This window comes from Leopardus geoffroyi, chromosome D1 (genome assembly GCF_018350155.1).
Source record: "Leopardus geoffroyi isolate Oge1 chromosome D1, O.geoffroyi_Oge1_pat1.0, whole genome shotgun sequence".
Taxonomy (NCBI): Eukaryota; Metazoa; Chordata; class Mammalia; order Carnivora; family Felidae; genus Leopardus; species Leopardus geoffroyi.
In genome coordinates, this window is record NC_059329.1 from 58,124,369 (window position 1) to 58,146,417 (window position 22,049).

Sequence of the window (22,049 nt, forward strand, 5' to 3'; positions counted from 1 at the left end):
AATTTTGTTATGTGTATTTTACCACAGTTTAAAATTTTATATATATATATGTGTGGGTGTATATAAGTATAAATATATATAAATCATTATATATTGGAAAAAGCTGGGCTATTACTCTCAGCTCTATAGCAAAAGCTTTGTTTCCCTAGACAAGTTTTTTAACTTCTCTGAGCCCCAATATTATTAACTATAAAAGATAAAAATAGGGATGACAATAGCTACCCTTGCAGAGATGTATGAGGATTAGAGATGGTCATGTAAAGGGCCTTAAAGAATCCCTCACTACACAGCACATGTTCAGTGGTGGAAGCCATTATCACTAAAAATTTTGGTCATTTATACTTAGCTATGATATGTTTATTAATTATTTCTTCTAATTATAGAAGTCATAATTATCATTTGAACCCTAAACTGCTGACTGCCATTAAACTATTATTATTATTTAATTTTTTTGTTTTATTTTGTTTTACAGGCAACAATTGGTATTGACTTTTTATCAAAAACAATGTACTTGGAGGATCGAACAGTGAGTAATGTTTTCAGTGTGCAATTTTCTGCAGAACTCCAGGATAGAAAACTGTGATCAAAGCTGTAATCAGTAATTGTCATCGTAAGAAGTTCTTAGTAAAGTTGACAAAGTTAGTGTGTAAGCTTTGAGAAAAACTGTTATTACAGAGTGGTAGTACTTAGCATTCTGACTTAATCCTCAAGTAAAATGCAAAGGGGAGAGAAGGCCAAGTTATTGGAAAGCCCTGAAGGCCCTAGGCTTGCTAAATAAAATATGTCATCCTGATTTGGAAAAATGATAACAGATAGCATTGAGATAATGAAGAGGATTTTCATCAAGAAATTAGAGCTGCTGGGCGCCTGGGTGGTGCAGTCGGTTAAGCATCCGACTTCAGCCAGGTCACGATCTTGCGGTCCGTGAGTTCGAGCCCCGCGTCGGGCTCTGGGCTGATGGCTCAGAGCCTGGAGCCTGTTTCCGATTCTGTGTCTCCCTCTCTCTCTGCCCCTCCCCCGTTCATGCTCTGTCTCTCTCTGTCCCAAAAATAAATAAACTTTAAAAAAAAAAAAAAAAAAAAAAAGAAATTAGAGCTGCTAAAGACTTTCTGAGTGCTACTCTTGAAGCATTCAGAAATATTTCATTTGAATATCACATCATTTGTGAATTTCGAGATTTTATTTGTCAGAATATGATGTATACCGAAGTGACTGTGAATAGAAGAAGTAATATGTATTTATTTGTTGGATTTAGACACCTGTCTTTTGGAATGCTCCCTTTAAGCACAGTGTATTCCAGCCTATTGTCTCTGGAAGAGATTCCTATCAACTAAGGAGTGACTGTCTTAAATGCATTATTTCAGGACCTAGACCCAAAAAAACATTATTGTGCTTCTAATATTATTTCCTAGAAGTGTGTGGGTTTTTCTTTTATGTTTTAATGTTTAGCATGCCATTTCTTAAATTTTGAAAGCTTAGAAATTGCTTTATAATAGTACAGTACTACTTGTTTTCAGGCTTTTCTTCCTCAAATGTAGATGTGAAAAAGTAAGAAAATAAAGAAATTTTTATGTAGAGTTGCAAAAAGATATTTTTCCTTTTTTGTTGGGTTATGTACAGTGTTCTGGGAAGAAACATGTGGGAGAAACAAGCACAGTAGTCAAAGACCCAATTTCTGGACTCAATAGAAAAGAGATGCTTTTAACTTCAGAGAGGCTTTCAGAGAAGCATTCACTCCTTTACTCTGATAGCCAGGGCTGCTTGTTGACATTTACTTTCATTTTTCCCTTTTATGCTCACTGAACGTCAACAGAATCTACTTTTTGCTGTCTGGAAGGCATAAGATTCAAAGAGAGGTTATAGGGAGTGAAAAAAAGGGAGCTGTATTTCTGATTCTGTGAAATATTCCCCTATTGCCATTTTTAAGTCATATACCTTCAGAGCAAATTTTTAATATTATTCTCTTTTGAAAAAGGAAAGGAGTTTTGTGTTATTTTCATTCTTCTCATCCCTGCAACCTTTTGCATGAGTCTACTTTTTACCTCCTTCCCACCTTCTCCCCTTTAAAAACATTATTTCTTTTTTCTTTTTAGTATGAGTTTGGTTTTTGTTTTTTTTTTTTATTTATTTTTTCCCATCCCACAGATCAGGCTGCAGCTGTGGGATACTGCGGGTCAGGAACGTTTCCGTAGCCTCATTCCCAGTTACATCCGTGATTCTGCTGCAGCCGTAGTAGTTTACGATATCACAAGTAGGTATTTTGCAACAGGTTGACCTTTCTTATTTTTCTTGCTTGTTTGACTGATTTTGTTGTTAGGTACGATTGCAATTATGGGACACAGCAGGTCAAGAGCGGTTCAGGAGCTTGATTCCTAGCTACATTCGTGACTCCACTGTGGCAGTTGTTGTTTATGATATCACAAGTGAGTGGGGGGAATTATGCATTTCTAATCTTCTTTCAACCTTTAGCTTAGCTGCATGCATGTTCTTGTCTTGTGCTTGTTTTCTATACTAGCATGTAAAAATGAGTTTTGTCATAGCAAACCTTATAGACCAGCTAGGTCAGAAATATTTGCTTTTGTGTTTGTACCAATATGCTTTATTTCCACTGTGCCAGGTTTTTTTGCCATGGAAATTTTCCTTCAGATCTAATCATGAATTCTCTCCAAGGCTTTCTTAGTATCCTGTTATCCCTAAGTCACACCATAATTATGGTTGGAAGAATGTCTCCTTTTTCATTTAACTTGATCTCAGATTTCTCTAAAATAAAATAATCTGCATTTAAGCCTCTTGCCAAAATTTTCAGATTCTCCAAGGCTCTCTGTTGAGGCTATTAAAAGCTTCTGCTAGCCAACTTTTCTCTGCTTTCCACTTCCAGCCATCCTCTCTCTAGAGAAGGCAGAGAAAACATGTAATGTGCAGTTTTCTATTAATCATTTTCATTTGAATCACATCTGGATTCTGTGACTGACTTTTTTTGCTAACAAATTACACTTTCATTTCTCTCCGAAAAGAAATTTTAAATAGGAGACTAAAACAAGTGATGATCTTCCTTTTTCTTTTCCCTAAAGACTGAATAATGTCTTAGGCATTTTAAGTGCCTGTAAATTTCCCACAGAACATGGTGACTGACAGGGAAATGCTCTCTGATTAAAATTGTCTTTGTAAATTGGTTTATTATATATATCAGGCAATATTAAGCCATCATTCCATATAGTAGTCCATAATTTGTAGGAAAACCAGAATAGTGTCACATCTTAGACTTATTTCAAAAAGAGTGTTACATATACAAACTATTGATTTGCGTTAGTGATACTATACATTTTTGTATATCTGCTAGAAGTCATACCTACTTAATAATTGCAATGGCAGAATTATAAGTTATAAGTTTGCATTCAGAGACCTTTGGGGGGGTGGGGTATGTGCTATATGCAATCTTTCTTTTCTTGAAGCTTTACTTTGGGTTGCTACTTGTTTAAAACAATGTATGTTCATTGTGCATTGACAAGTTTTGCAGCTTTAAAATGTTTGTGCTTACTTTAACCAAATCAAGTGAAACCTGGTGTCTTTTTCTTTAAAAATGCACATGTGGTTAAAATATTAGTAAACTGTTTTCTGGAGCTGCTATAAAAAGTGTTTAAGTATTCTACTTAGAATTGGGTGCTAGGAAAGATGGATTTTGTTACAAGTGATTCTGGTGCATTAAACTAATAAACTTCAAGTTAAAGTGATCACAAACTGAATAAGCCGTGCAAACAGTGGTGTTTAAAGCTATTTAAAGCTTTACAAATTTTCTGGATGTGTTGGGATTTACTGGCTGACATACTTTTGGAGATGCTTTCTTTGTCATGTTGGGTATGTGTAAGTAATCAAAAAAATGTTGTGGCAATGTGACACCATGTTATCTGCCGTAGCTGTCCTTAAATTTTAAAAAGCTTTTTTTTTTTTTTTTTAATTTTTATTATATATGGTACATTGCATTCATTTGGTCATGTTCAAAATTTTTATACTATAAAAGGAACCTTGAGGACTTTATTTTTGTGATTTGTCACTGACAGTTGTACTCAGATAAAATGGAGTTATGTTGCAGGCACATTAAAAGTGGGTCCTAATGTGCCACCCCCCCTCCAACTTCCAGGGTTTGTTTTCATTTATTTTTGTTTTTTTAGTCTGTCACTTGGGGAGACTTCGCGGTAACACTAATCTCTCTGTCCACCCTCCTATACCAGATGTTAACTCATTCCAGCAAACTACAAAATGGATTGATGATGTCAGAACAGAAAGAGGAAGTGATGTTATCATCATGCTAGTAGGAAATAAAACAGATCTTGCTGACAAGAGGTATAGAGTGATTTTGTATGTGTATCAAATGTTTGATTTCTTCCTTAAACAACCTGTTATTTTTATTACTAAAGAATTGTTTTGAAAGGAGACATGTTTAATTCTTAAGTTTATACCCCCCTTTTCTTCAGTGTGAGAACCTGAAATATAAATGTAAACATTGAACATTTCCTTAAAGGAAAATGAGTTTTTTTGTTTTGTGTAAGCCCATGTGTAAATAGTTCTTGTGCAAGGTTGTTTACATGTGGGGGGAAACAAAGATTGTTTACACATGAAGCTGGTAACTATTTTGCATTTTTTAGGCCTCATAAACATGAGCAGTATTTTGTTAAAGGACAAAATGTTTGAAGAAACAAATCCTATCTTTAAAAATTACTCATAATGATTAAATGCACACTCTTTTGGTAGACTTCTTATAAATATTCATTATAATTCAGTGGTGTAGTTTTTCTTTTCTTTTTATAAGTTGTATGGTTGAACCAGACTGTGTAGTTGAACTGAATAGCTTGATTGTAATACCTTAGTCAAATGAGCAAAGCCATATTCAAGTCACAGGATGTAAAATTATTAACATTCACTGTAGAGCCCATGGCTTGAATATCTGCCTTCAGCATCCTAAGTAATCTACCGGATAGTCTTTCTGCTTTAAATAGTCTTGACCATTTCACTTAATAGTAGAAGCTTTTACTATTGCTGTTTGTTTATTCATGAGATGGATATTGAAATTCGGGTATTGAATTTGTACTATTAATTAAAATGTTGCAAAGAAATCCAATATGTTCCAAGGCTTGTGCAAATGTTAAGCCCATTTCTTCCCATGGTACTTCATTTGGAATTGGCAGTACAGTGACAAAAAAGTTTTTCTTGATTTAAAAGTAAACTCAGAGTATAATCATTTTTCCTTTATGAAAATAATTGTTTGGACATCAATTGGCATCATAAATTTTCACTATTTTATTTATCTACACTATGAGAATTTAAAGATGATATAGGTATATATTCTTCTAGTAGAGAGTCTCTAGTTCTTTTATTTTCTTTTTTAATGTTTATTTTGAGAGAGAGAGAGAGAGTGCGTGCGCGTGTGTGCAGGGGAGGGGCAGAGAGAAAGAGGGAGAGAAAATCCCAAGCAGGCTGCACACTGCCATCATGGAGCCCAATGCAGGGCTTGATCCCATGAACTGTGAGATCATGACCTGAGCTGAAATCAAGAATTGGATGCTTAACTGACTGAGCACCGCCCCCCCAATACTTTAATTTTTAAATAGAAAAATTGTGTATCTGAATTGTTTTATTTTTTTTTAATTTTTATTTATTTATTTTTTAACGTTTTATTTATTTTTGAGACAGAGAGAGACAGAGCATGAATGGGGGAGGGGCAGAGAGAGAGGGAGACACAGAATCGGAAACAGGCTCCAGGCTCTGAGCCATTAGCCCAGAGCCCGACGCGGGGCTCGAACTCACGGACCGTGAGATCGTGACCTGAGCTGAAGTCGGGCGCCCAACCGACTGAGCCACCCAGGCGCCCCTTTCTTTTTCTTTTTTTTTTTTTTTCTTTTTTTTTTTTTTAACGTTTTATTTTGAATTGTTTTAACAGGTAGAGTTAGCCACCGTATATCATCTTTTCTTTTATTGTGTAATATTTCAGTTGAGTACACAAATGCTAGAAAATTATACTTGAAGTAATTTTTTCTTCAAGGTAATGTATGTCCATTGGTTTGGAATTACTGCCTTTCTCAGCAATTTTTGCCAGACTATCACCCTTCAACTGTTAACATTTTTTAAAAATTAAAGCCTTGTTCATTCCACTAAATTAATTTTAAAATGAGTAAAACATTTAAATGTTTGTTAAAAAAGAATTAGAAGAAAAATGTTTTGGTAGTGAGTGGGTGACCTTTTATAAGCATGACATGAAGAACACCTGGGTGGCTCAGTGGGTTAAGTGTCTGACTTTGGTTCAGGCCATGATCTCACTGTTCAATAGTTTGAGCCCCACATTGAGCTCTGTACTGACAGCTCAGAGCCTGGAGCCTGCTTCAGATTCTGTGTCTCCCTCTCTTTGCCCCTCCCCCACTCACATTCTATCTCTCTCTGTCTCAAAAACAAGCATTAAAAAATACTGCTTTTGGGGCGCCTGGGTGGCTCAGTCGGTTAAGCGTCCGACTTCAGCCAGGTCACGATCTCGCGGTCTGTGAGTTCGAGCCCCGCGTCGGGCTCTGGGCTAATGGCTCAGAGCCTGGAGCCTGTTTCCGATTCTGTGTCTCCCTCTCTCTCTGCCCCTCCCCCGTTCATGCTCTGTCTCTCTCTGTCCCAAAAAAAATAAATAAACGTTGAAAAAAAAAATTAAAAAAAAAAATACTGTTTTTAATAAGGGAAGCCTGGGTAGCTCAGTCAGTTGAGCGTCTGACTTCGGCTCAGGTCATGATCTCATGGTTCGTGAGTTCGAGCCCAGCGTCAGGCTCTGTGCTGACAACTCGGAGCCTGGAGCCTGCTTCGGATTCTATGTCTCCCTCTCTCTCTGCCCCTCCCGTGCTCATGATCTGTCTCTCTCTGTCTCAAAAATAAATAAACATAAAAAAAATTAAAGAAATAAAAAATACTGTTTTTAATAAAATTTTTTTCTTAGAATCATGACATGAAACCCTAAAGCCATAAAGACAAAGATTGGTTAAGTCTGAATATTATCGATATGAAGATCATATTTACCTGTTAGATCAGCCGTTATTCAGAAGATTGATAATACACAGTATTGACAAGAATTTAATAAACAAGAACTCTTCATATACTGAAAATGTAACTAATATATTGGAATGAAGCAGTTTAACAGTATCAGAATTTAAAATACTCATGGACTCAAACCCACCTCCAGTAATTGCACAGATACACCTGCACAAATGTGGGGAAAAAAATGAACATACAAGAATGTTTATTTCAGGGGCGCCTGGGTGGCTCAGTCAGTGAAGCGTCCGACTTCGGCTCAGGTCATGATCTCACAGTTTGCGTGTTCGAGCCCCACATTGGGCTGTGTGCTGACAGCTCAGAGCCTGGAGCCTGTTTCAGATTCTGTGTCTCCCTCTCTCTCTGCCCCTCCCCTGTTCACGCTCTCTTTCTCAAGAATAAATAAACATTAAAAAAAAAAAAGAATGTTTATTTCAACATTATTTGTAATATTAAAAATTAAAATCAATCTAAATGTCCATCAGTAGCAGTAGCATTTTATAAATGAAGTACACATAGCTACTAAAAAGAATGAGAGGAATTTATTGATGTCTAACACATGAAGCTTAAAAAATGATTTGATCAGTACGTATAGCATGATATTCTTTGTGTTAGAAAAAAAAATCGATGGTGGGGGTGCCTGGGTGGCTTAGTCGGTTGAGCTTCCGACTTCGGTTGAGCTTCCGACTTCGGCTTAGGTCATGATCTCACTCGTGAGTTCAAGCCCCGCGTCAGGCTCTGTGGTGACAGCTCAGAGCCTGGAGCCTGCTTTGGATTCTGTGTCTCCCTCTCTCTCTGCCCCTAACCCATTCACATTCTGTCTCTGTCTCTCTCAAAAATAAATAAACATTAAAAAAATTTTTTTAAGAAAATCGATGGTAGATGTATATATATATTTTTTCTTTTATTTTTTAGAATAAATCTGTATAAGCATACATGGGACTTAACTGTCTCTACATCTTTGAGAAGGAGTAGGATTATGGAGGACTCTAATGTTAACGAGTGCCCTTTCTTTTTTTTAAAGGTTCGTTTATTTTTGAGAGAGAGAGAGAACAAGTGGAGGAGGGGCAGGGAGAGAGGGAGACACAGAATCTGAAGCAGGCTGCAGGCTTTGAACTGTCAGCCCAGAACCCGACGCAGGTTTTGAGCTCACGAACCGTAAGACTATGACCTGAGCCGAAGTCCAGTGATCACCCAGCTGAGCCACCCAGGCACCCCTAATGATTGCCCTTTTTAAAAATTACTTTGGTAATTAGGAGAAAAAGTTTAAATAAAAATGATTCAAAGTTAAATGTCTTTATCACATTGAGAATTACATTTGTTGTGTGTAAAAACTTGTAGAAAAGACCAGAGTATATCTGTTTCAGTGTTTCAAAATAAGTACCCTGATGCTCAATACTTTCTGTCCCCTGTAGCCCAGTGATTCCCAGATGTTTAAATTTTGAGAATCAGTGGGTAAATTGGCTTATTAGACCCTCTTTTAAGATTCTGGCTATAAAGGATCATGGTCAACTTTTTCAATTTTTTTTTTTTTGTTTTTTGTTTTATTTAAATTTTAGTTTACTTATGGTGCTGTAGTTGTTTCAGCAGTTAAATTTGGGGGTTTTAGATTCTACTTCTAGATGCTGTGATTCAATGAGTTTAGAATGGTATCTTTAAATCTGTATTTTAATGAATCTTCTAGCTGATTCTGACAAAATCATTGTATATGTATACCACATTTTCTTTATCCATTCATCCATCGATGGACATTTGGGCTCTTTCCATACTTTGGCTATTGTTGATAGTGCTGCTATAAACATGGGGGTGCATGTGTCCCTTCAAAACAGCACACCTGTATCCCGTGGATAAATGCCTACTAGTGCAATTGCTGGGTTGTAGGGTAGTTCTATTTTTAGTTTTTTGAGAGGAACCTCCATACTGATTTCCAGAGTGGCTGCACCAGCTTGTATTCCCATGATTCCGACAAAATCAAACCACAGTTGGGACCATTGCTATAGCTGACCTTCAACCATTTGATTAGGGTGACTCCTAGTTTTAAAACTAGGAAGAATTTCTCTGGAATCCTTTACATGTAGGATAGTCATTCACTCATAATAATCATTCATTCAGAAGTATTTATTGAGTACCACTTATGTTTCAGAAGATGCTACTCTAGGGTAGAATAGTAAACAAAAAAAGCCAAGTCTTCAAGGAAGTTTTATTTCAGAAAATGAACCAGGCAAATAAGTCAAAAAAACACATAGTAAAAAAAAAAAAAAAAAAGCATGGTATGTTTGATAATGATAACATGCTAAAAGTACAAAAGAAAGCAGGGAAAAGAAATATGAAATGTCAGGTGTGAGTTTAAGATATTAGATGGAATAGAAATGGCAGACTTCATTGAGAAAATGGTGAGTTTTGAGTAAATATGCTAAGGAAGCAAGGGAGTCAACTATGCAGATATCCTGAGGAGGAAAAGGTTTTAAGCTGATGGCCCAGAAAATGCAAAATCCTTGAGTTGGGAATACATTTAGTTTATTTGAAGAACAGCAAGGAATCTTTATAGCTGGTGAGGAGAATAATGGAAAGTGTAGTAGGCAATGAGGTTAAAAAATAATAGTTTTTGAAAAAGACAATAAAGACCAGGTCAAGTAGGGCAAAGTAAAGACTCTGCATGAAATTGGAGGATTCATGGGGTGCCTGGGTGGCTCAGTCAGTTGAGCAACTGACTTCGGCTCAGGTCATGATCTCATGGTTTGTGGGTTCAAGCCCTGCATCAGGCTCTGTGCTGACAGCTCAGAGCCTGGAGCCTGCTTCACATTCTGTGTCTCCCTCTCTCTCTGCCCCTCCCCACTCATGCTCTGTCTCTCTCTGTCTCAGAAATAAATAAACATTAAAAAAAAAAAAATTGGAGGATTCAAGCAGAAGAGTAACTTTTCATAAATCATTGTTTGCTCTGTGGAAAATATGTAAGAGTAGAAGTGAAGAGAGTAATCCAGGCTGAAATCGAAGCAAGAAATGATGATGACTTGGACCAGGGTAGTGGTAGCATGTGTAGTGATCAGTGGTCAAATTCAGATACATTTTGAAGGTAGAACTGTTGAAGATATACTCATGCAATGGATAGAATACATAATGATGGACAGAATATGGGGTGTGGGAGAAGGAGGAGTCAAGAATGATGCCTAGATTCTTGGCCTGATTAACTGTCATTAACTGAGATAGGGAGACACTTCATAAAGAGGTGGTTTAGGATGGAATATTATGACTTCAATTTTGGTCATTTAAAATTTAGAATTGCTATTAGATATTCTAATATGTAATTAGATGTCAGGTAGGCAATTGGATATATGAGCCTGGAGTTCAGAGCAGCAGTCCAGGCTAGTTAAATAAGTTTGGGATTAATCAGCATGTAGATGGGTATTTAAAACCATAATACTGCCTGGGATCACCAAGGGAGTAATTATAAATAGAGAAGAGATCCAAAGAGTAAATTTTAGGACGTCTGATAGAAGTGTTTTAAAGAAATGCACACTGTTGGGACACCTACATAGCTCAATCAGTTAAGCATCTGACTCTTGATTTTGGTTCAGGTCATGATCTCATGGTATGTGAGATTGAGCCCCATGTTGAGCTCTGCGCTGACAGCACGGAGCCTGCTTGGGATTCTCTCCCTCCCCCACTCTCTCAAAATAAGTAAACATTAAAAAAAACCCACATTGTTGATATATTTAGGGCTAAAGGTCTGCAAATTGTCAACTTACTCTCCAGTGTGTGTTTTTTTAAATTTATACACACACACACATACACACACACATACATAAATACATAGAAATGAGAGGATAAAACAAGCAGATGTAGTAAAACATTATTAACAGGTGGATTGCTATATAAGATAATTTCTGTGCTGTTGTTCTCTTTGCTTAAGAATACTCATTTTCTTCTTTCCTAACTTTTCTAGAGAGTGGAGAATTTCTAGAATAATATCTTGTAGGCAAGAAGAGAGTGGAATCTAGAACAAAGGTGAAGTTTGGGGAGTAAGGACAGTTTCCTCCGTAGTAGCAGGACTAGAAGTAGAATATAAGGGTACACACACATAGATTGGTGGATAGATGTGAGAGCTTGTGGAAATTCTCTTGCATTGCTTTGGTTTTCTGTGTTGTAGGAAGCTGAGTTTTCAGCTGATATTTTAGATCCATTTAATTAGAATATTTGCATATTTATTACATATCTATATGCCAGCTAGGCACTAGGAACACCAAGATAAGTGACATAATCTTGTACTTAAAGAACATACTACAATTTGAGACACATTGCTGCTAATTATAATGTGTCACCAAATGCCCTATAAAATGTATCAAGAGAATTTAATATACATGCCTTTTGACTCCACTTAGAGAAATCCACAAAATCTATCCTAAAGAAACGATCCACAGTGCATAAAATATTATGCGCAAAGATATTCATAGCAACATTTTTCACAGTAGTATGAAATTTGAAAGAAAATTTTTTAGCATTTTTAACAGTTTGGGGGTGGTCACATAAATTATAGTAGCAAATTGACCAATTGTCCAGTAATAAAAAATTATTTTACATGAAGTTTTTAATCATAAGACTAAATGCTTATGATCTAATATTAAGAGAAAATAGCAGGCTATTAAGATTTTAAAAATAAAAAAATTACAGGATGAAGTCAGCTAAATAAAAGCAAATCATTAAAAAATGCCTTTTTAAAAAATTTTAGGTATAACATACACACAGAAGTACCCAAATTTTAAGTGTACTGCAGCTTGATGAATTTTCAAACTATTCTTACCTGTATAACCAGCACACATACGAGGGAAGTTATTTTCATAGGCATCTTGGTGGCTCAGTTGGTTAAGCATCCAGCTGTTGGTTTCAGCTCAAGTCATGACCTTGCAGTTCCATGGGTTCGAGCCCTACATCAGGCTCCATGCTGATGGCATGGAGTCTGCTTGTGATTCTCTGTCTCGCTCTCTCTCTGTCCATCCACCACTCGTGCTGTCTCTCAAATAAATAAACTTAACAAAAAAAAGTTATTTTCAGAATCTTGTTTATACTCTTTACAATACCATCTTGCAAAAAGAGGAATTTATTTTTTGAATTTGTTTTACAGGCAAGTATCAATTGAGGAAGGAGAGAGGAAAGCCAAAGAGCTGAATGTTATGTTTATTGAAACAAGTGCAAAAGCAGGATACAATGTAAAACAGGTGAGTGTCCTTAGAGTATGGATAGAGGTTATCAAATTGAAAAGAGATGTTATAAAATAATTGTGGGAGTATTCTCTAGTGTAAGATTTTCTTTTGGTTGGTAACAGCAGACCTCATGAACTAGTAACATGATAAACAGTGAAAAAAGATAAATGTGACACAGTTTTTGGAAAAAGAGAAAAGGCTTGCCAAGCTTTTCAGATTGTGCACAGGACAACTATTTCATTATGGTCGCAAGGTTGTAAACTTAACCATACCCTACCTCCTATTGCATTGTTTCAAGGTAAAAAGTTTTTTTGTTTTTTTTTTTTAATTTTAGAGTTTAATGACAAAAGAAAGTACCATGAGAAAATGCCATGAGAATGGTATTTTGCTTGTGGTTGTGAAAGTATATTTTGGTTACTTTATCCTTAATAACTGCTGCTGTTTTAACAGTGTTTATAACAGCAGTGTTTTGGGGGAGCTGGAAAATATGAAGAGACCTCACATTATCAAACTTCTCTAAAAGATGGAGTAGCCAAAAACTGAACTGCTTAATTTTCTAGGGCTGCATATCAGAGTATTGGTCCCAGATTTATAGGATTTTCAAACCAATAAATTATTTTTTTTATTTCTAGGTGATCAGTAGAAGGTTAAAATAAAATCCTATAAACTGAATAAGTTGAGCTTTAAGAAAAATTTTATATATTATTTTCAGTTTTGACACTTTCTTTCCCATCTCTCCTTGTCTTGAGATATATTTAAGTAATTTTGAACTGTTACTAATTCCCTCCTTGTAGCATACTCTTCCATGGCTCTAAATCTTTGTTCATGGTGTTCTCTTTGATTAGAATGTTCAGTTTCTTTCTTGACTGATAACGTATTCATCCTTTTAAGTTTCATTTTAGATGTCAGCTCTTCAAAGACATTTTTTTTCCTCACATTGTTTACCATACTGTATCTACACGCTATTCTGTTTAGCAGTAAATGAGTTTTCTGTGTTTTCTCAGGCCCCTGACCTTTGTGAAACCACTGTCATAGAAGTTACCACGTTATACTGGAAATATTTCTCCCATCAAAATTATGTACTCCCAGAGCCTACCAATGTCTATGGAATTTAGAAAATGATATGTAGGGGCACCTGGGTGGTTCAGTTGGTTAAGTGTCTGACTTCAGCTCAGGTCATGATCTCGTGGTTCATGGATTCCATCACCATGTTGGGCTCTGTGCTGACAGCTCAGAGCCTGGAGCCTGCTTCAGATTCTGTGTCTCCCTTTCTCTCTGTCCCCCTCCCCCACTCATGCTTTGTCTCTGTTTCTCTCTCTCTCACAAATAAACATTAAAAAATGTTTAAAAAAAAAAAAAGAAAATGATAAGTAAATGAACCCATTGGAACCACAGATAATTTAACATTTTGAGTAATATTTGGGTGCCTGGTTGGCTCAGTCAGTTAAGCATCCAACTTCAACTCAGGTCATGACCTCGCAGTCTGTGGGTTTGAGCCCTGCATCGGGCTCTGTGCTGACAGCGCAGAACCTGGAGCCTGCTTGAGATTCTGTCTCCCTCTCTGTCTCTGCCCCTCCCCCAGTCATGCTCTTTCTCTCTCAAAAATAAATAAAACTTCAAAAAAATTTTTTGAGTAATAGAAGTAATTAGCACAATTATTATCATCTGTCACTGTTCTAGGACAAAGCAGTGGGTAGCCTCATCTAGCTTTTTCTATTACAGACATTTTGATAAGGATATGAGCTAGTTGCTTATATGTCAGAGTATGGCCTTTGGGACATCTTTCAGGCTGGGTTAATGTCTAAAGGGATTGCTGTGGCCCTCTAGTCCTAACCCTGAGAAGTCTCATAGGTTTGGAGGTCTAAAGTCCTCAGCATACAGTGGTCACTAGTGACAGCTAGCATCTTGATGATATTTGATTGCTTCTAAGTTTAGATAACTCTCAGGATGTTGAGAAAATGAGGTATGTCATTCATTTGCTATTTTATAAGCACATTATTTCTTAATAGTTTTATTGAAGCATAATTTCCATACCACAAAATTACTTGTTTTAAATGAATAATTCAGGGTTTTCTTGCTTTTTTTTCTTCTAATTTTTAAAATTTTATTTAAATCCAAGTTAGTTAACATATAGTGTAATAATGATTTCAGGAGTAGTATTTAGTGATTCATCAGTTACTTACCCAGTGCTCATCTCAATAAGTGCCCTTCTTAATGCCCATCACTCATTTAGCCCATCCCTCCACCCAGCAACCCTCCAGCAACCCTGTTTGTTCTCTGTATTTAAGAGTCTCTTATGGTTTGCCTCCCTCTCTTTATCTTACTTTCCTTTCCCTTCCCCTGTGTTCATCTGTTTTATTTCTTAAATTCCACATACGAGTGAAATCATACATTTATCTTTCTCTGACTAACTTATTTTACTTAGCATAATACATTCTGGTTCCATCCATGTTGTTGTAAATGGCAAGATTTCATTCTTTTTGATCGCTGAGTAATATTCCTGTGTGTGTGTGTGTGTGTGTGTGTGTGTGTGTGTGTGTGTGTGTGCGCGTGTGCGTGCGCATACACCGTATCTTCTTTATCCATTTATCAATTGATGGACATTTGGGCTCTTTGTATAATTTGGCTATTGTTGATAGTGCTGCTATAAACATTGAGGTGCATGTGCCCCTTCAAATTAGCATTGTTGTATCCTTTGAATAAATACCTAGTAGTGCAGTTGCTGGGTTGTAGAATAGTTAATTTTAATAGGTGTGAGGTGGTATCTCATTGTGGTTTTGATTTGTATTTCCTTGATGATGAACGATGTTGAACATCTAGGGTTTTTTTTAGGGAATTTATAGAATTGTGCAACCATTACCTCAATTTGAGTTTAGAACTTTTTCAGCATTTGGCACATAATTTTTTCTAAAAGCCTGACCCATACAAACACTAGATATAGCTAGCCAGTGATAACGAAGGGAGAATTCTTTTACAAAACAATCTTATTCTGAATTCAAAACCTATTTGCTACTTTATTATTTCTCCTTATTTATTTGTTGTATTTTAATGTTTATTTACTTATTTTGAGAAAGAGAGAAAGAATGTGCAAGCATGAACAGGGAAGGGGCAGAGAGAAAGAGAGGGAGAGAGAGAATCCCAAGCAGGCTCCATACTGTCAGTAAGGAGCCTGACCTGGGGATCGATTCCACAAACTGCAAGGTCATGACCTGAGCCAAAATCAGGAGTCAGATGCTCAACTGACGGAGCCACTCAGGTGCCCCTATTTCTCCTTATTTAGATATATCTGAATATGTGATCTTGCTGAAGTGCCTAATTCTACTGGGACTTGATTTTATTGTCTTTTAAATACAAATATGATTAAAATTAATGTTTTCAAATTTGGAAGAGAGCTAGCTGCCTTTGGTTTTGTTTTTTTTTTTTTGTAGCTTCTTTCTTAACTCATGAAAACCATTACTTTGCATTTTATAGGGACTACTATAGTAATAGAATTTTATTTCAATATTTATAGACCTTTGCTTTGTAATCTTGCATAATTTAGTTAAGACAAAAATCCTGGAACCACTCTCCCTCTCCCCCACCAATTAAGACAGTGAAACCAAAAAATGAATTTAAATCTTATGTTAATAAGCACATTTAAATAATAGGTTCAGATCTTTCCCTTTGTCAGCGATTAATCATATGGAGTATATTTCTGTCATGTAGGAAAATTACTGGTTGATTTTAAATTTTAGCTAAAAAATACATCTCATTATAATGGGTTGTCTTTTCCTTGAATTCGTTTTTATAAAGGACCTTAAAACTAAACAAATAGGGTATCATTTAAAGTGTTAATTATTTAAACGACTAGAAATGGAAGAAATGTTTTTTTTTTTCTTGTGGTTGCACTCACAAACTACCCCGAAGTTTAAAAGTCAAAAAACATATCCTTTGATATCACTTATATATTGGCCATATGGAAATATTTAAAAAAAATTTTTTTTAAATTTTATTTATTTTGAGAGAGAGAGAGAGAGAGTGAAGGCAGGGGAGGGCCAGAGGGAGAAGGAAAGAGAGAATCCCAAGGAGGCTCCGCATTGTCAGCACAGAGCACTATGTGGGGTTCAAACTCACAAACCATGAGATCATGACCTGAGCCAAATTCAAGAGTGAGTGAGATGCTTAACCAACTGAGCCACCCAGGCAGCCCTGAAATATTCAGATTTTTTAAAAATAAAGCCTAAGTCAAATCTACTTACTCCTGACTTTGGGCGGTAAACTTTGTGTGGCTGGAGTTCAGTGCCTGTTTTGCAAATCTAATGTTTATCATGCCTTTGGAAACGTTGGCAGTAGGGGAAAAACCTTAGTGACAAGTTTTCCCTAAGACAGATATTTTTGAAACTCATATAGCATACTATTGAGATTAGGAATGTGTTTTTCCTCCATCCTATTATCTTTGGTAGAGAGTAGAATACCTGATATCCAAACAAAGGTAAGAAAGTACAGAGGTTTTTAGAATGGCACATTGTCCCCAGGAAGATCTCCTACCATTAAAGAATTGCTTAATGGTTTTAAACTTTAATGTGGATAGTAGTTTCCTGGAAACCTATATAAAATAACAGGTTCCTGGGGCACAACTTCTGGATATTGATTCAGTAAGTCTAGGATAGTGCCCTAAAAATCTACATTTTTAACATGAATTTCAAGAAGTTTCTCATGCAAACTATACTTTGTAAGAAGATCTATTAAGCCATGGAGATGGTTCAGCAAGTATGTCAAATGTATTCATTTTGATAGGACAAATATTGATTCTCTAACCCTTGCTAGATACAAAAGACAGATTTCCTACACTTAAAAGGCCCTGTCTTGTGTACAGCCAAAATAAGGAATTAAATACATATCCCGGTGCCAAAATGTGTCTCCATGCAGTAGGAGAACAAACCTGTGAAACTCATTTCTTTTGACTCATTTGTATTCAAGTCTTATACGCAGTCATTTGGATACCTACTCTTGTTGATTCTCCTGTATTAAGGCCCTGTTGTCTATTGCCTTGCCTGCTGCCATAGCTTATTAACTGACATCTGCCTTCAGTCTTGCCCCACTTGAGATTACTCTCCATCCTGCTATCACGGTCTTCGTTTTTAAATACACATTTGAGGGGTGCCTGGCTGGCTCAGACGGTTGAGCGACCGACTTTGGCTCTGGTCATGATCTCACGGTTTGTGAGTTCGAGCCCCGTGTCAGGCTCTGTGCTGACAGCTCAACGCTTGGAGCCTGCTTCTGATTCTGTGTCTCCCTCTCTCTCTGCCCCTCCCCCACTCATGCTCTGTCTCTCTGTGTCTCAGAAATAAATAAACATTAAAAAATTTAAAAAAAAAAATACACATTAGAACAGGTTACTTATGAATTTTATCCTGAATTTTAAGCAAAGTCCTTAGTATGCTATGCCCTGCTATTCAAAATCTTGGCCCCCGTATACATTGCTATCTTGATCTTTGGCCACTATATACCCATACTATACCGCTCAAAGTCTCCTGGGTTTACTGTGTTCCCATATTGCCATTGAATGTTACTGTCCCTCTGTAAAATACTATTTCTTCTCTACCTGGTATTTGTAATTTAAAAAGTCAGTTCAGACATAATCAAATTTAGATTAAATGCCTTTCCTAATAATTAAAGTAGCACTCCTTACTTTTTATATAGAAGTTTTTTTGTCAGTTCTGCCTCCCACCATAATGAACTCAATAAATGTTCATTGAATAAGAGAATAATATGCTGTATTTTTTAAACAGATGCTTAGAGCTGCCATGTTATGCCATAAGAAAAAGATCTACTTAATGAGCTTGACTCTGTCTTAAGAATTTTCATAGACTGAACAAGTGTAGAGAATCTAGGTTACATGACAAATTGTCCTTCATTCAGTATTTTGACTGCAACTTAGATGTAGATACTCCTACATCTTGAGTTTCTTTGAATTTAGGTAAACATATATTGAACTTTTTTCCCATTAATTTTTTTATTGAGCTAAACACTTGTATATAGTGAAATACACATATCTTAAGTTTACAATTAGATGAATTTTGATAAGTGTATATGTGGATGTAATGACTACATCAATGAAGATACAGAAATATGTTATTTAATTTGCAAAAATTTGAAGCATTTCTAGATACCTATACTATTCCAGCTTCTGATTTAATTCTGTTGTGGTCAGAGAATATACTATGTAACATTTCAGTCATTCATAATTTATTGATATTTGTATTATGGCCTACCATATGGCCTGTCTTGATGAAGGTTCCATGTATACTGGAAAATAATGTTTCTGTACAGTTGTCAGGTATAATGTTTTTAGATCTCAGTTATATCAAGATGGTTGATAGCATTGTTCAAATCTTGAAGAGTTTACTAATTTTTGTCTGTAGTTCTATCAGTTACTGAAGGGGGAGGTATTAAATGTACAACGTTTGTATTTGCCTGTTTTGCCAGTTCTGTCAGCTTTTATTTCATGTATTTTGAAGTTCTGTTATTCAGTGCATACATATTTAGGATTATTATTGTCTTCCTGATGCTTTCACTTTTTAAGTCTTCACAAATGTTCCTCTTTATCTCTAATAATACTCCCTTGTCTCCAATTTTTTATCTGATCTTATATAGCCACACTAGCTCTCTTATTGCTATTGTTTGCTTGGTATATCTTTTTCCTTGTAAAGTGGATTGCTTTTAAATGGCATATAGTTGCATCTCACTTTTTTAAAAATTCCAGTCTGAAAAATCTCTACTTTTTAATTGGTGTATTTGGTTTATTTAGATTTAATAAATAGTTGGGTTTATGTCTGTCATTTGCTCTTTGTTATCTGCTTGCCCCTCTGTCATTTTTAGTTTAATCAAATATTTTTATATTGTAATTTAATTCCTCTTTATTTTTAGCTAAACCTTTCATAACTTTTTTTTAGTGGTTGCATTAGGGATTATACTAGAGTGTATATACCATTTCATCCTTTGCACCTATGCACCTATCCTTTGTGTTATTCTTGCCACACATTTTATATTTACATACATCATGGCCCCCATAATAAATGTCTTAATTTTTGCTTTAAACGATAATTAAGAGGGGCATCTAGGTGGCTCTGTTGGTTAAGTGTCTTGACTTCAGCTCAGGTCATGATCTCACAGTTTGTAGGTTCCAGCCACGCATCAGGCTCTGTGGTAACCACTGAGAGCATGGAGCCTGCTTGGGATTCTGTGTCTCCCTCTCTCTCTGCCCCTCCCCCTCTTGAGCTCTGTGTCTCTCTGTCTCTCAAAAATAAATAAAAACGCTAAAATTTTTTTAATTTTTTTAATGTTTATTTATTTTTGAGATAGAGACAGAGCATGAGTGGGGGAGGGGCAGAGAGTGAGGGAGACAGAATCTGAAGCAAGCTCCAGGCTCTGAGCTGTCAGCACAGAGCCCGACGCAGGGCTCGAACTCACAGGCTGTGAGATCATGACCTGAGCTGAAGTCGGACGCTCAACTGACTCTGAGCCACCCAGGCGCCCCTAAAAAATTTTTAAATAAATAAACAGTAATTAAGAGAAGAAAAGGACAGCTTTTTCTGTTTACCCATATATTTACCATTTCTAGTGCTCCTCATTTCTTCTTACAGATAGAAATTTCACCTGGTATCACTTCCCTTTAGCATATATAACTGTCTTTACTGTTTTTTCTTTTAATGTTTATTTATTTATTTTGAGAGAGAGAGTGTGAGTGGAGGGGCAGAGAGAGAGGGAGAGGGAATCCCATGCAGGCTCTACACTGCCATTTCAGAGCCCAACATGGGGATTGATGTCATAATCCATGAGTTCATACCTTAGCCAAAATCAAGGAAACTTAACCTTATGGTTTTTGTGGGTTTTCTTTTTTTTAACACTTACTTATTTTTGAGAGACAGAGCACAAGCAGGGGAGGGGCAGAGAGAGAGAAGGAGATACAGAATTCAAAGGAGGCTCCAAGCTCTGAGCTGTCAGCACAGAGCCCGACATGGGACTCAAACCCACGAACCATGAGATCATGATCTGAGCCGAAGTCAGATGCTTAACCAACTCAGGCACCCCAACCTTACTGTTTTTTATTAAGGTCTCCTGGTGATGAATTTGCTCAGCTTTCACTTAGCCTAAAAGGCCATTTTAAGAATAATTCTAGGGGCGCCTGGGTGGCGCAGTCGGTTAAGCGTCCGACTTCAGCCAGGTCACGATCTCGCGGTCCGTGAGTTCGAGCCCCGTGTCAGGCTCTGGGCTGATGGCTCAGAGCCTGGAGCCTGTTTCCGATTCTGTGTCTCCCTCTCTCTCTGCCCCTCCCCCGTTCATGCTCTGTCTCTCTCTGTCCCAAAAATAAATAAATGTTGAAAAAAAAAATTAAAAAAAAAATTCTATAGGTAATGTGTCATTTTTAAGTATTTTTCCTCCATTTTCTTCTTTCTTCTTCTTCTGGAATTCCAATGGCACATCTGTTAAATGGCTTGATATTATCCCACTGGTCATTGAGGCTTTTGCTCATTGTTTTTATCCTGTTTTTACTCTTTCAGATTGGATAATATTCTTGATGTGTCTTAAAGTTCACCAATCCTTTTCTTCCGTATCCAAACTGCTATTGAGTCCATCCAGTGAATTTATCGTTTCAGATACCGTACTCAGTCATAGATTTGTCCTTTATTTCTTTACATTTCCATATCTCTTTTGGAATACCCCAATGTTTGATAATTGTGGCATTGTTACCTTCAAGTCCTTGAACATACCTATAGTAGTTGCTTTGAAATTATTGTCTAATCCAACATATGAGTCATCTCTGAGTCTGTTTCTACTGGCAGTTTTTCTCTTGCCTTTAGGTTAAATTGTCCTGTTTCTTTATGTGTCTAGTAAGTTTTGGTCATATGCTCAGCATTGTGTATAATACATAGAGACTCTGCTTTCTGTTACTTTTCTCTGCAAAATGCTGAGTTTTATTATGGCAGTGTTTTATATTGCTGACTGATCACCTTGAACTTGTGGGATCTTAATGTTATGTTTTGCTTTGATGGATCTGTAGAAAGCCTGTAGTATTTATCAAGCTTTTCCTGTTTTTGTGGGATTCAGACTCTAAACTTTATCCCTGAAGCAGGCAGTAACTAAAGTCTGCTTATTTCTTCCTGCCTTCTAGCTGTTGTTTTCAGATGGACTCCTTGTAGTGTCTCCTACATATGTACCATTAAAGAGTCAACTGAGATCTGCAGGAAATTTATATGTAGACTTTAGGGTTCCTCCTCTTGGCTTATTCCTTTTTGTTATTTCCTTTCTCAGTCCAGCCACACTAGCAGTCTACTGGCACCTCAAACCTTTAAAATTCTAGTTTTCTGCATGAGCTCTCACCACCCCATTTTGTACAGGCCCAGTAGGAATAGCTCTTGGGAAAACCTGTATAAACATGGATGCTACCCAGTGAATGTGAGTTCCCTCCTTCCCAGGGTTGAATTCCCCCTAATTCGTATCTGCTTTTTGTTGCTCTTAAGAACCTTTAAATAGTTGGGTTTTTTTATAGTTTCTCCAGAGTTAATAATTGCTATCTGCAAGAGTGTTAGTCCTATACAAGCTAGACTGCTATTACCAAAACTGGAGTTAATATTAAATTTATGGGGGTAAAACTTAATATATCCGATCAATGTAACAACTATTTAGCATGTACATGCTTAGTTTTATTTTGTTTTTTTAACATGGAAAGCTAGTTTATTCCTGAATTCTGTATGTTATCTAATAACAAAATAAATAGATTTATTACTTAAATTATATATTCAATAAGTAACA

At 36.4% G+C, this 22,049-nt stretch overlaps 1 protein-coding gene across 2 annotated transcripts in view; it reads left to right on the plus strand.

Annotated features, from left to right (window-relative positions):
* The window catches only part of RAB6A (RAB6A, member RAS oncogene family), an 89,190-nt gene that overhangs the window by 56,197 nt on the left and 10,944 nt on the right, over positions 1 to 22,049 (plus strand). Inside the window, exons 3-6 of one of the 2 annotated variants that reach the window (XM_045484077.1) lie at positions 473 to 526; positions 2,146 to 2,251; positions 4,230 to 4,341; positions 12,176 to 12,269. In XM_045484077.1, coding sequence (XP_045340033.1) covers positions 473 to 526; positions 2,146 to 2,251; positions 4,230 to 4,341; positions 12,176 to 12,269 — 366 coding nt within the window. Of the gene's footprint in view, positions 1 to 472; positions 527 to 2,145; positions 2,252 to 2,317; positions 2,424 to 4,229; positions 4,342 to 12,175; positions 12,270 to 22,049 lie in introns of both variants that reach the window. The other variant, XM_045484076.1, reaches the window with a different exon arrangement.